The 13813-nt window shown below is 40.5% G+C and overlaps 1 protein-coding gene across 1 annotated transcript in view; it reads left to right on the top strand.

The window, feature by feature from the left end:
* The window catches only part of LOC122557539 (sodium- and chloride-dependent neutral and basic amino acid transporter B(0+)-like), a 321849-nt gene that overhangs the window by 2996 nt on the left and 305040 nt on the right, over nt 1-13813 (top strand). Inside the window, exons 3-4 of the mRNA XM_043705286.1 lie at nt 4275-4442; nt 7627-7765. Of these exons, the coding sequence (XP_043561221.1) occupies nt 4275-4442; nt 7627-7765 (307 nt within the window). The remainder of the gene's footprint in view (nt 1-4274; nt 4443-7626; nt 7766-13813) is intronic.

Genomic DNA, 13813 nt, shown 5'->3' with positions numbered 1-13813 from the left:
GTTTTGTGCAGTCTTTGCATGGGATTTTGTACACTACATTGGTTTTGCTCATGCTGGGTATCGGGTCCTTCGTTCTGGTGAGTTGTTGTCTGAGTGTGGCTGTTGGTTTGTGTGCTGTTATAAGTCCTAGTGGTCGCAGTAGTCTGGCTGTCATTTCAGAGATGTTCTTGATGTATGGTAGTGTGGCTAGTCCTTTGGGTTGCGGCATGTCCTCGTTCTGTTGTCTTTCCCTTAGGCATCTGTTGATGAAGTTGCGAGGATATCCGTTTTTTGCGAATACCTTTTTGCGAATTCCAAGAGGAAGAGGAACACCTATAAAAAGTGGACCAATATACCGGCCACTACAGCGGACAGCTGAAACTGACAACCGGAAGCGGCAGGGACAGGCCACTAAATGCCGGAGGAAACACCACAGAAGCGCTTCACAGGAGGCTCCCAAGCACTGACAGGGGACGAAACGTTTGCAACAAAAACTTCCAGCTCGGCGAACAGAACCACAACAACGAGCACCCGAGCTACAAATCTTCTCACAAACTTTGATCACATTTACTTTTGCTGTTCTATTCCTTTTTACACGTATAAAAAAAACATTTACACTCTGCTTTTGTTTCTCACTCGTTTAGTTTCATAGTCCATTTTATCAATGTTTTCCTTGGTCCTCCTTTGCTAAAATGCTCTGAATCTTTTATTTACTTTCTTTTTGACACTTTACAGGCGTCTTCCTTTGATCCAATGTGATCTTAGATTTGTTTTGTTACCCGCAGTTGGAACACTATACTTGGGGGGGGGGGTTCTGTGCTTTAAAAGAATGTATTTTCATTGCTAATTACAGAGAGTGAAGTTAGCTAGTATGCCTCCCCCCTCATCCAGACAGAATCAGCAGTGAGCTCGGAGTCCAAAGCGAGCCTTAAAGCACTACAGGTGGGCAAATATGAAACACCATGAAGAACATCCCACCCAGTGGCGATACCAGACAATTTGATTGTTATAAGAATGGAATCACACTCCTGCCTGCACCAACTGTTTGATGGGGGTGTGCGCAGTGTAATACTGTGGTCAACTGAGTCTTTAACAAATCATTTGACCATTAATTATTTGTGTATGATGAGAGAGTTACTGACTTTAACACCCACCAATGCTCCATGCTTTGGGAATGAGGTCAGGGAGTGTACAGGAATGTTGTGGATTAGCCTACAGTTCTATATAATATCTATCCCCACCAAAAACATATGCTGTTGTGACCTGTGGTATTCCATCATCTTTGTTTGTCTTTCAGTGTTAACCATTGCATGTCTACTGTCGTACCTTTCACTTTGGGTCATAATCCACCCATAGCTAATCTTTATCTTCACCTATTATTAAATCTCTTTGTTTATATTTAATATCACCATTTCTGATTGAACTACATCACCTTCAAACTCAATGTAAGATGCTATCATTTACTCTATCTTATAAATAAGCCGGTTTATTGCACACAAAAAAGGAAAAGAAACAGTAACTATAGTCCGTTATACAAGAACTAATTGAAATGGTCTTTTCCAACTGTAAAAAATAGACTCAACCTTTTTACGAGTTATCATTAAACTCTTCATTCCACATTTGTATTGAATTCAAATTTTGCCATCTGTTATGACAGGAATCGAACCCTGGTTCCCAGAACATTATCTTGGTCTCTGGATTAACAGTTCAGCAATAATATCACCAGGCTGTTTCCTCCCCCTATAAATTATCTGTAAGGTGCGTAGAGATGTCTTACGTTTATACAAAAGACTATATAAATGGATACCTTTCTTATTTTCATTCACAGTGAAAGGTAATGTCCTCGATGTTCTAGCCTTGCTGTTAAGACATGCTGCCTCATCGAGTAGTTTGCTGTTTACATAGGATTCAGAGGAGCTCCTCTGCCTTTGGTATGACACTGGGACAGGCCAGTAAAATCTCAGACTATTGACTTTATTCGTAAATTATTTCTTAGATCAACATCCATTTCAGTCCCTTCATGTTGGTCCCCCTCCCTTCTAAAATACGTAACTGATGACAGCATATCTGGAACCCTGAAAATCTCAGCCAATATTGTTCAGGAGTTTTGTTGCAAATGCAATGAAAATGCGACATTTGAAGTTGAATGGACTCAAGAATTTTACATTTCAATAATTAGAAACATATCGATCCAAATTAAGGTTCTTGGAATTAAAGTACAGCTTATACTCATCCATCACGTATTTCCAGAGGATTATGTGCGCACAAACAACAACAGAAATTGCAATGCCAACAGGCAACTAGATAAGATTGATTTTGTCTACCAGCTAATTCTGTGTGGAGGAATGGTGTGCCCTTATTCAAGAAGGGCTGTAAAGAAAAGCTTGGGAACTATAGACCAATAAGCCTAACATGTATGGTAGGTAAGTTGCTTGAGAAGATTCTACGGGGTAAGGTGTACATGCGTTTGGAAAAACGGTTTGTTTAGAAGTAGTCAGCATGGCTTTGTGAATGAGAGACTATGCCTCACAAATTTGTTAGCAACCTTTGATGAAGTGACCAGGAAGGTTGATGAGGGCGGGGCGGTAGTCATAGTCAAAATGGATTTCAGTATGGCCTTTGATAAGATTCCACATGGTAGGTTGCTCTGAAAGGCCAGATCGCATGTAATCCAGTTGGAGCTGGCACATTGGATGCACAATTGGCTTGATGGTAGGAAGCAGTGGGTAATAACAGAAAGCTGCTTGTCGGACTGCAACGAGTGGAATGCTTCAGAGGTTGGTGCTAGGCCCACTACTGTTTGTTATCTGTATGAATGATTTGGATGAGAATGTTCAAAGCGTGATTAGTAACTTTGCTGATGACACTAAAATAGGTGGTATAATGGACAGTGAGGAAGGTTATCATAAATTGCAACAAGACCTTGATCAGCTGGGGAGTGTCCGAGAAATGGCAAGTGGAACTTAATATAGATAAGCGTGAGGTCTTGCATTTTGGAAAATCAAATCAAGGTAGGATTTCATGGTGAATGGTAAGGCCGTAAGGAGTGAGTGGAACAGAGGGATCTTAGAGTTCAGGGATTCACAGTTCACTGAAAGTGGAGTCACAGGTAGACAGGGCAGTGAAGAAGGCTTTTGGCACACTGGCCTTCATCAGTCTGGCCAATGAGTATAGAAATTGGGAAGTTATGTTGCAGTTAAACAGGACATTCGTGATGCCGCACTTGAAGTCTTGTGTTCAGTTTTGGTCACTTTGTTATCAGAAATATGTTATTAAACTGGAAAGAGTGCAGTAGAAATTTACGAGGATGTTGCTTGGACTCAATGGTCTGAGTTATAGGGAGAGCTTGGACAAGTTAGGACTTTTTTTCTTTAGAGTGTAGGAGACGGAGGGAGGATCTTATAGAGGTGTATAAGATGATAAGAGGCATAGGTAGGGTGAATTCTCTGTCTTTTCGCAGAATTGGGGAATTGAGGACCAAAGGGCATCAGTTTAAGATTAGAGGGAAAAGAATAAAAGGGAATAAAACTGAAGGGCAACCTTTTTCATAAGGAGAGTGGTATGCATATGGAATGAGCTGCCAGTGAAAGTGGGTATATTAACAACATTTAAAAGGCATTTGGACAAATAGATGGATAGGAAAGAATTAGAAGGATATGGGCCAAGTGCAGGGAAATGGGATTAGAACAGATGGACATTTGCAATTTTTGAGAAGGTTGGTAGCTCAGCTAGTGGTTCAGGTTGTAAGTTTGCTCGCTGAGCTGGTACATTTGTTCTCAGACGTTTTGCTAGGTAACATTATCAGTGAGCCTCCGTTGAAGCGCTGTTGTTCTGTCCTACTTTCTATTTACATGTCTCAGTCTGTCGTGATGGGTGATATCTTCCGGTTCTTTTTCTGAGTCCACATGGGGTCCAGACCGATGTATTTGCTGATGGAGTTTCAGTTTGAATGCCTGGCTTCTAGGAATTCCCATGGGTGTCTTTGTTTAGCCAGGATGGATGTATTGTCCCAGTCGAACGAGTGTCCCTTTTCATCTGTGTGTGAGGATACCAGTGATAGTTGGTTATATCTTTTGGTGGCTACTTGGTGCTCGTGTATCTTGTTGGCAATTTTCCTGCCCATCAATCCAATGTAATATTTGTTGCAGTTCTTCCAGGGTATTTTGTCAAGTGATATTTTGGTCAGCATGGGGCAGTTTGGGCCAAAGGGCCTGTCGCCGTGCTGTAGGACTCTATGCCTCAATGACTCTTAATTTATTTCAAAACTAATCTCATGCTTCTTGTTTAACTTTAAGGTTTGGGCATAAATACCATTGTATTTGCAGCATTTGACAACATTTCATATACCTGCATCCTCGCCTACAGTCTGTACTATCTGTTTGCATCCTTCCAATCACCATTGCCGTGGGCAGATTGCTTCAGTTGGTGGGGAGTAGATGAAACATGCAGCAGGATTCCCAAAGGTACGGTGCTCAATTCTGTTGGGACTGATTGCTCATTCTGTCAATCTGAATGAGTGAGAGAATGGATAATCGTTTTGCATAGAACATCTTGCATAGATGTCAATAGCAAGAATATTATTGAGTCATTGGACTTCCAAGGATCATCAACAATACCTTTTTTTTAATATAGGGTTAGCATTAATGAAATAATAATTTCTATTGCTGGGAATTTAGTACACTTTGGGCCATAAATATACATTATATCAGAACAGGCAATTGTAAATTGTCTGAATTCTGACCTAAATTTCAACTTTTTCATTAACTTCAGTGTGTTAAAATTGCTGACTAATAATGTTCTGACAGCAGGGAATTGTACTGCACAATTTGTCTGTGCCCAGTTAAGGTGAGATGCAAACATCTTGCTGCCTGCTCATCAATGTGGTTGCCAGGATCACATAGGGTTTATGACGCAGGAACAGACCATGTGCCAATTGAAATTCTGCAATTCAGCAAGGGAGAGTGAGAGTTGCAGAAGCAATGTGTAAGTGTCAGGTGGCCTCATATTTGTTCCCCTCATATAAAGCTGGTATTTTTTGCTCTGCTGGCCTTCTGACAGACACTGCTCTGTGACGGCACTGTACAACTATGATGGTCATGGGCAACACATGATTGGCTGGCCACGCCCAGTTGGAGTCAAAACGTATGGGGTTCGAAAAGCACAGCGGGTCAGGCAGCATCAGAGGGACAGGAGAGCCAATGTTTTGGGCAGAAGCCCTTCTTTCAGAATGGGGTTTCTGCCCGAAATGTCAACTCTCGTACTCCTCAGATGCTGCTTGACCTGTTGTACTTTTCCAGCAGCATGCTTTTGGACTCTGACACTCTGGCATCTGCATTCCTCACTTTCTTCTACATCTTGTTGGGCGAGTTGAAGACGGGTCAGTGGAAGAACAAAGGTTCTGTATACACCATTTAACAATTAATTCCTATAATGTTTTCTAATCTAGACAGCAAAACCCCAAAATACCAGCAGAGTCAACTCTTACCAGAATTGGCTGCTAACACAAAAAGTTATTTCTTGCCTTCAGAGCAGCTGCATTCTGTCTCTCTCTGTCTCTTTCTGTCTCGTTCTCGTTCTTGCTCTCTCGCTTTCTCACATTCTCTCCATAGTCATAGAGACGTACAGCAAAGAAACAGGCTCTTCGGTCCAACTTGTCCATGCCGACCAGATATCCCAACCCAATCTACTCCCACCTGCCAACACCTGGCCAATATCTCTCCAAACCCTTCCTAATCATATGCCCATCCAGATGCTTTTTAAATATTGCAATTCTACTAGCTTCCACCACTTCCTCTGGCAGCTCATTCCATACATGTACCACCATCTGCATGGAAAAGTTGCCCCTTAAGTCTCTTTTATATCTTTCCCCTCTCACCCTAAACCTGTGCCCTCTAGTTCTGGACTCTCCAACCCCAGGAAAAAGACTCTGTCTATTTGTCCTACCCCTCAGCCTCTGACGCTCCTGGGAAAACAGCCCCAGCCTATTCAACCTCTCCCTATTGCTCAAATCTCCAACCTTGGCAACATCCTTGTAAATCTTTTGTGCACATTTTCAAGTTTCACAACATCCTTCCAATAGGAAGGAGACCAGAACTGCACGTAATATTCTAAAATTTGCCTAACAATGTCCTGTAAGCTGCAACGTGACTTCTCAACTCCTGTATTCAATACTCTGACCAATTTGATTTTCAGTCAGTTTGGGTTTGGTTTGTTGTTCATGATGTCCCAGTTTCTGAGCAGAGCCATAGTCTTCCCACCATTCTCCTCTCAGGAACATTTTAGTTTCATTTTAAATTAGGGAAAGTTTGTAAAACATAACTATGACTCCTGTAAATTGGATCCACTCCACCATCTGTAACTGTGTTACTGTTATGATAGAATCCAGCATTTTGCCCACAAGGCTAACAGGTCTATGCTTCCTTTTTTTCTGAAATGGCGGGACTATGTTCATTACTTTCAAAATCTTTGTCAAATCTCAATTTCACCTCTCTCTGCATCAAATGGGCATATTTTTATTTCATCTAATTGTTTTAGATTCATATCCCCATAAATGATATTGGTAACAATATTTGTTATTAGGTCATATATAAATTTGATTTATACTCATTGATCTAATTTATGCTAAGCACTTTTTGTAATTGAATTCGTACTTCTAGTAAGCACCTCTTCCTTGCGCCACATTATTCACTAATGCCCTTTCTTTTCCTGTTTTTCCTAAATGCACACATTTCATTTTCATCCAAAACGCTGCTCTATATCAATGCCGTGCATTTCTGTTGCTGCTTTTGATTTTTCTGAAACCTTCCACCTTCAAGTCTGTCAGTCTGCTCTCATTGCCCAATCATTGTGTCTGGTTGAAATTCTATCTCCATACCAGAAAGTAGTAGAAACAAGGTTTACTAAATAGGGGGATGAAACAGAAGGAAATTGGCAAAACTGCAGTTGCTATTTATGGGATGATATGATGCCAAGAGGTTTGTGCACTCTGATCATGTGCACTCAGAGGTTCATTCAATAATCACTTTTCTGTTTAAGTTCTTCACTGAGCCTTCATTGGAAATATGTTGAAGTCCTGTAGTATACTCTTGTCCATGTTCTTGCCAGTTCTGAAATCTTGTGTGATAAATCAACAGTTCTTGAAGTCACGCTTAATAATTGCAATATGAATGCAATATTACCGGTGACAAGCAGTTCAAAATCCGTGAAATTGACCATTGCAAACAGAGTGATTCCCCCGAGCTGGGCTCTGTGTGAGTGCAGCGTACAGACTATAACTCTGTGTTCTGATCCATCTGTAATGTTGCCATGCAAAGGGATTAAATTGATTCAGACAGAGTGGAACAATGACCTTTATTATATCACTAGAATTTGAAATATAAGAATTTGAGCAAAAAACTGGAAATAAAATGTTGACATCATTGAAAGTGACCAGGAAACCCTTGAATTGTTGACTGTACCTCACTGGCAGACTGGTCTATAGTAAACTGTTTCATCTTAGCAAATGCAGTTGTCCGTTAATTGCCATCTAAAGAGGCCTAATGACCTCCACAACTAAGATTAGCAGTTAATGCCTGCCCTCCTAATAATCTGTACGTCCTAAGAATAGTAAGTAAATTATCCTTTAAAAACTTGTTCCATATTTTCCAGATCCAATCTGCAATTTCTCTCTGGACAATGGATATTTTGAAATTGTTAATATAACATGGCTGCAGACAAACAATGAAACTTGTCGAAATGGATCAGAAATCTCCATTCCTCACCAGGGTCCGAGTGAGCAATACTGGGAGTAAGTACGTTGTTGTAGAGAGCTACACCTCTAGTCTGCATAGCTGGGCCAACAACGCCTCCTGGGATGGTTCGTTGGTAAATGAGAGAGAAGCTGTTTGATTGCCGTAGAGATTTACATTATTCTCCTCTTGTATACTAACAGGGCTCCTGCTTTGGTTTGTATTTCCCTGGTTTCTAACACCGCAGCTTTCCTTTAACAGGAATTTAAGCAGTATAGATTTAATCAAACAAGTTTTTATTTTCTTGTATCAAATTGTTCCACTCTGCCTGTTATCAATTGAATATAGTATTGTGTTTAACCCATAGTCCGGGGAAATTGGGAGTGAACAGATGTTTAACGATATGAAGGAGATTAATTCACTGGGAGAGACAGTGACTAACCCAGGTAGTTTTAACAGTGCAATGTCAGGCTGTCAATGAAGCACCGTCAGGAACTCCTTCAAACCAAATCAGCCCACAAGGGAATCACATCAGCATTGACTATTTAACAAAGCTTTATTCCTATAAAAAATGAGTAGAACTTATGAGTACAATGGATTGTGAGTATGTCTCAGCACTTGCCTTAGATTACACAGTATTTTATTACATGACAGTAACTACGTACAGGTTACACTAACCCTAAATGCATTTTGATTTATTATCAGCCATGTGCAGCAAAGACATGTGTGTCTCCATCAGGAGACCAGTTCAGACTCCAACTGATTCCTAACCCAGAATTTTGGGACATCAGCAGATTGGGTGGAGATCAGTCTAGCTCAAACATTAACTCTTTCAGAATGTTAGTTTATACAATAGACACCTATGAGGATCCACAGACTGATGTGGGGTTGTTGTACAGCACTGTGCGTGCTTCCACAGGGGTCATTCTAAAGCAGACCACAGTATTATGGACGAGATCAGACCCTTCTAAGGTATAGTAAAGAGATAGCCTAGACCCTACCTTTAATATTTATTTCCAGGCTAGTGTAAGATGCTGTCTTCCAGATTTGATTTGATTAGTTGACTACTCGGCTTTAATCAAAACAAACATTATCCTTATGTCGCAATTAAAATACAAAAAGAATTGGCATAACTTTAACTGTTTTGAAATGCTTAACAGGATAATTCGTACTTAAGTAAAACATTATCAACTGTTCCAATATAAGGAGCATCCCATAAACACACACTTGACAAGGCAATTTAGTAAAACAGTTAAAGTTCTCATGTGCTGCCTCTCTCCTGTCCAACAGAACAAAATACTGAAAGAATTTGTCTACCTCATATTATTTCAAAGAGGAAGCCTCTCACCTAAGACTCTAACAGCAGAGAAGTCAAGCTGTTAGCTCAGCAGCAGAAGAAACCATCTCACGAACTAAAAGAAAAGCTAAACCTTTCCTGGGTCTGTATGAACCCTTCACCCGCTTATGCCTCTTTTGTCTCATAAAAAATCAACACTGAGTGATATTGCCAAACTATTTACCAACTGTCTGCCTGCAGCAGACAGTCTGGTCTCTGTGGCAACACTCTCTGCATGAGAAACAGCAGAGAATACATCTTTCTTAAAGGTACAAAACCATCACAATAGGGCTACTGAGGAAGATACCTTGACCGATCAAGTACCGTGCTGTAGACTATAAACAATGTGTCCAGCATCATAATTGTTTGTATGTCTTCCACAGCCTGACTTTACCAAAGGGTAATGCCTCAGAGATGAAGAGATGAAAGAATGAGTTTTTATTTGAGGAGGTAGTTGGAATTGAGGATGCTGTGATGGCCCAGGATGGCTAGGGTAGATATAAGGAATACATGGCTATGGTCTGATGAATACCTCAATGCTGCACACCCCTCAGGGAATTGAACTACACTGACACATTTCTTTGACTTCTGTTTTTTATTGGCCAGCCTGCCAATTTAAAAACATTGCTGTCTGCTTCCTGTCTGTGTTAATCAATTCTCCACATTTACATTCCAATATCTTGCTGCCTTCAATGATCAATGCGGAATAACAGCCAACAACTTTTAATCACGTAAGCTCTTTCGAACAATGCCATTTAATCTGTATTACCTCTACTCATCACTTCTGCAAAAAAGCATCACCTCATGTGTCTTTGGAAGAAATCCCATTTGCCATCCACCTGTCCATTTGGCCTGAATAAACATTTCACAGAGGTCAAATATCTTTCTTTCAAAAGCTCCTTTTAGATTTTGAATGCTCCATTTTGATGTTTTTTTTTATTTTTCAGAGGTTCCTTTTCCATTCTCACTCACACTTCCGTTAGGTGATGCAGTCAGGCAGTAACATTATCTTCTGTACACGTGTTGACAAGTATGGAACTGAGACCTAACTCAAAAGCAGAATTTGAAGAATCCTCAATTATCATCCTCCATTAAACATATAGACAGCATACCCACGGTAAGCATTAATATTGTCAGCACAGCAGTATTTTAATCAGTATAAAGCAATAGGCAGAAGTTAGAAACTAAAGCTTCTTTCAAAAATAACTGATGAATACTGCAACACAGTAAAGCATTACCCTACCCTGTCCACACTGGTGAAGTCACAGCTAACACATTTTCATTGGATATGGTTGAAGTTGGAGGATTTTAACCGGGCAGTTATTATCCTTTTTACTATATCTTAGACTTGATAGATTTAAATTTAACAATTTACCAGCATTGCTTTTAATCAAGCATCAATTCTTACTTGCATATTTGAGTTCTAAACTTCTTCCAGCCGCCTTATGGAAATGTATCCTAATTTCACTCCTGAAGGTTCTGTTTCTAATTTTCAAATTATGCACCTTTGCCATAGACTCACCTAAATTACTTGTTTGCTTATTCGATTATTTTTCTTCCCACTATAATATCTAATTAGACTTCCTTAGTGTTTCCTTCACTGACTAACACTTTGTAAAATCTTAAAGTCATGAAAAACACTATTAAAATGCAGTTGTTTATTATTGTTTGGGATCTCAGTTCATGCAAAAAAATTGCAAGTTTATCTGTAACACAGTCCTTGTCCCTCAGGTGTTCATGGTATGCAAAATAATATGAGAGATGTTAACACAAAAAAGGAACCTGTTTTTATTGAAATAAATCTATTCAGTATTCAATTATCCAAATAATAGTGTGCATTAGAATAATATCCACTGCTTTCTTCCCTGTACAGTCTTGAATTTACACAGCCTTAAGCTAAAGACGTCACATTCATTTGCAAGGAATTCATTGTCTCAGAGGCTTCACGTTTTTCTGACCAACAGGAAATTTTTAATTGACAAATTTAAAGCTGTTCTGTTCCCTTCACAGCCTTTTCCCTTTAGCACCTTCTTTTCTTCCTGGCCTCTACATTGTAGCCTTTCTCTCCTAGCAACACCATTTCCCCTTTGTAGTCTCTACCAACAGAACCCACTGTCTTTTTGGGAGTGCTTGCCCCACAGCAACATCTCCTCATGGCAGCCTTGTTCCCATCAGTGTCTCCTCATTGCCTCTCTCATTGGCAGTCTCTTCCCCCAGAGGAACATCTCCCCAACAGCCTCTCACATCACTACTGGTGTGATGCTCAGGATTATGTGCCCCCCACTCACATCGGTTTACTGCTCCTGAAATCGCAGGCTGTTTCTCCCCCACATTTCTGCACTAGTCACCCTATCAGTAGCAAATGTGGGAGAAACAACACATGATTGGAGAGCAGCCCCTTCCAGATGCTGAACAGGGTTTCTTTTCTTGGTCACTTCCACAATTGAATTTTCCAGGTCTTTTTGGGCCATTTAGTATGAAATCGCACATGAAATCTGTGCATTTGGAACTCATCCATGTAATGCAGCAAGTTAGCATGTGTGCAGGGTTTGAGTTCAAGGCAGACTAGGAATGAAGCAAAAATGAAGGATAACTTAGGATTTATTACTAGAGATGTTGGAAATCATGTGAATAAGAAAATTAGCATTAAGGCACTTTATCTGAATGCTCGTAGTATTCGTAACAAAGTAGATGAATTAATGGCATAAATCATTGTGAATAATTATGATGTAGGCATCACAGAGACGTGATTGCAGGGGTTTCAGGGCTGGCAGTTAAACATCCAAGGATTTGCAGCTTATCGAAAAGACAGGGAGGTGGGCGGAAGGGGCAGGTTGCCTTGTTAGTTAAGAATGAAATTAAATCTATGGCACTGAATGACATTTGGGTCAGATGATTTGGAGTCTGTGTGGATGGAGTTAAGGAACCACAAAGGTAAAAAAAACATAATGGGAGTTATGTGCAGACCTCTTAACAGTGGTCAGGACCAGCAGCGTAAGATGGACTGGGAAATAGACAGGACATGTCAGAAAGGCAAGGGGGACTTCAATATGCAGGTGGACTGGGTGAATAATGTTGCCGGTGGATCCATAGAAAGGGAATTCATGGAATGCTTAGAGAATGGCTTTTTGGAACAGCTTATGATAGAGCCCACAAGGGAGCAGGCTATTCTGGACTTAGTGCTATGTAATGAGGCATAGTAAGGGAACATTAGGAGGCAGCGAACAGAATATGGTAGATTTCAGTCTGCAGTTTGAAAGAGAGAAGGCAAAATCAGATGTGATGTTGTTACAGTTAAATAAAGGTAATCGCATGAGAGAAGAACTGACGAAAATTGACTGAAAGCAGAGCCTTGTGGGGAAGACAGAGCAACAATGGCAGGAGTTTCTGGATGTAATATAGGACACATACAGAGGTTCATCCCAAAGAAAAAGATTATCCGGTGAAGGGGTGGGGGTGATTAGACAGCCATAGCTGACGAAGTCAGGAAATGTATCAAAGAAAAAGAGAGAGTCTATAAAGTGGCCAACAGCATTCGGAAATTAGAAGATTGGGAAGACTACACAAACAAACAAAGGATAACAAAAAGAGAAATAAGAAAGGGGAAGATCAAATGAAGGTAGACTAGCCAGTAATATTAGAAATGGTAGTAAAAGTTTCTTTCAATACATAAGAAACAAACGAGAGGCAAAAGTAGACATTAGGCCGCTCCAAATTGATGTAGGAAGGCTAGTGCTGGGAGATAAGGAAATAGCTGAAGAACTTAATAAGTACTTTGCGTCAATCTTCACAGTGGAAGACACGAGTAATATCCCAACAATTAAGGAGAGTCAGGGGACAGATTACAATAATGGTAACCATTACAAAAGAGAAAGTGCTAGAGAAGCTAAAAGATGTAAAAATTCTTAAGTCTTCTGGCCTTGATGGGCTACACCCTAGAGTTCAGAGGAAATAGCGGAGGTGTTGGTTGTGATCTTTCAAAAATCATTAGTGTCAGTGAAAGTCCCAGATGATTGGAAAATCGCTGTTGTAACCCCCTTCTTCAAGAAAGGATCAAGACATAAGATGGAAATTATAAGTCAATTAGCCTAACCTAAGTTGTTGGTAAAATTCTAGAACCCATTGTTAAAGATGAGACATCTAAATTCTTGGAAGTGCAGGGTTGGATTAGAACAAGTCAGCATGGATTTTGTAAGGGGAGGTTGTGCCTGACAAACCTTTCAATACTTTGAAGAGGTAACAAGTGAGTTAGACCAGGGAAACCCAGTGAATGTAATCTACCTCGACTTCCAAAAGGCCTTTGATAAGGTGCCTCATGAGAGGCTGCTGAGTAAGATGAGCGCCCATGGTGTTTGAGGTGAGCTATTGGCATGGATTGAGGATTGGCTGTCTGACAGAAGGCAGAGAATTGGGATAAAAGGTTCTTTTTCGGAATGGCAGCCAGTGACAAGTGATGTCCCGCAGGGTTTGGTGTTGGGGCCACAGCTGTTCACTTTATGTTAATGATCTGGATGAAGGGACTGGGGGCAGTCTGGCGAAGTTTGACGATCTTAGGAAGTTATGTGGACAGGCAGGTAGGACTGAGGAGGTGGGGAGGCTGCAGAAAGATTTAGACAGTTTAGGAGAGTAGTCCAGGAACTGGCTGATGAAATTCAAAGTGAGCAAATGTGAGGTCTTGCACTTTGGAAAAAAGAAGACAGGCATGGACTATTTTCTAAACGGTGAGAAAATTCATAAAGCCAAAGTACAAAATGATCTGGGAGTGCTAGTC

Source organism: Chiloscyllium plagiosum, chromosome 15 (genome assembly GCF_004010195.1).
Source record: "Chiloscyllium plagiosum isolate BGI_BamShark_2017 chromosome 15, ASM401019v2, whole genome shotgun sequence".
Classification (NCBI taxonomy): Eukaryota; Metazoa; Chordata; class Chondrichthyes; order Orectolobiformes; family Hemiscylliidae; genus Chiloscyllium; species Chiloscyllium plagiosum.
The sequence above is the reverse complement of the archived record's forward strand: the minus strand, read 5'-3'. Positions and strand labels throughout refer to the sequence as shown.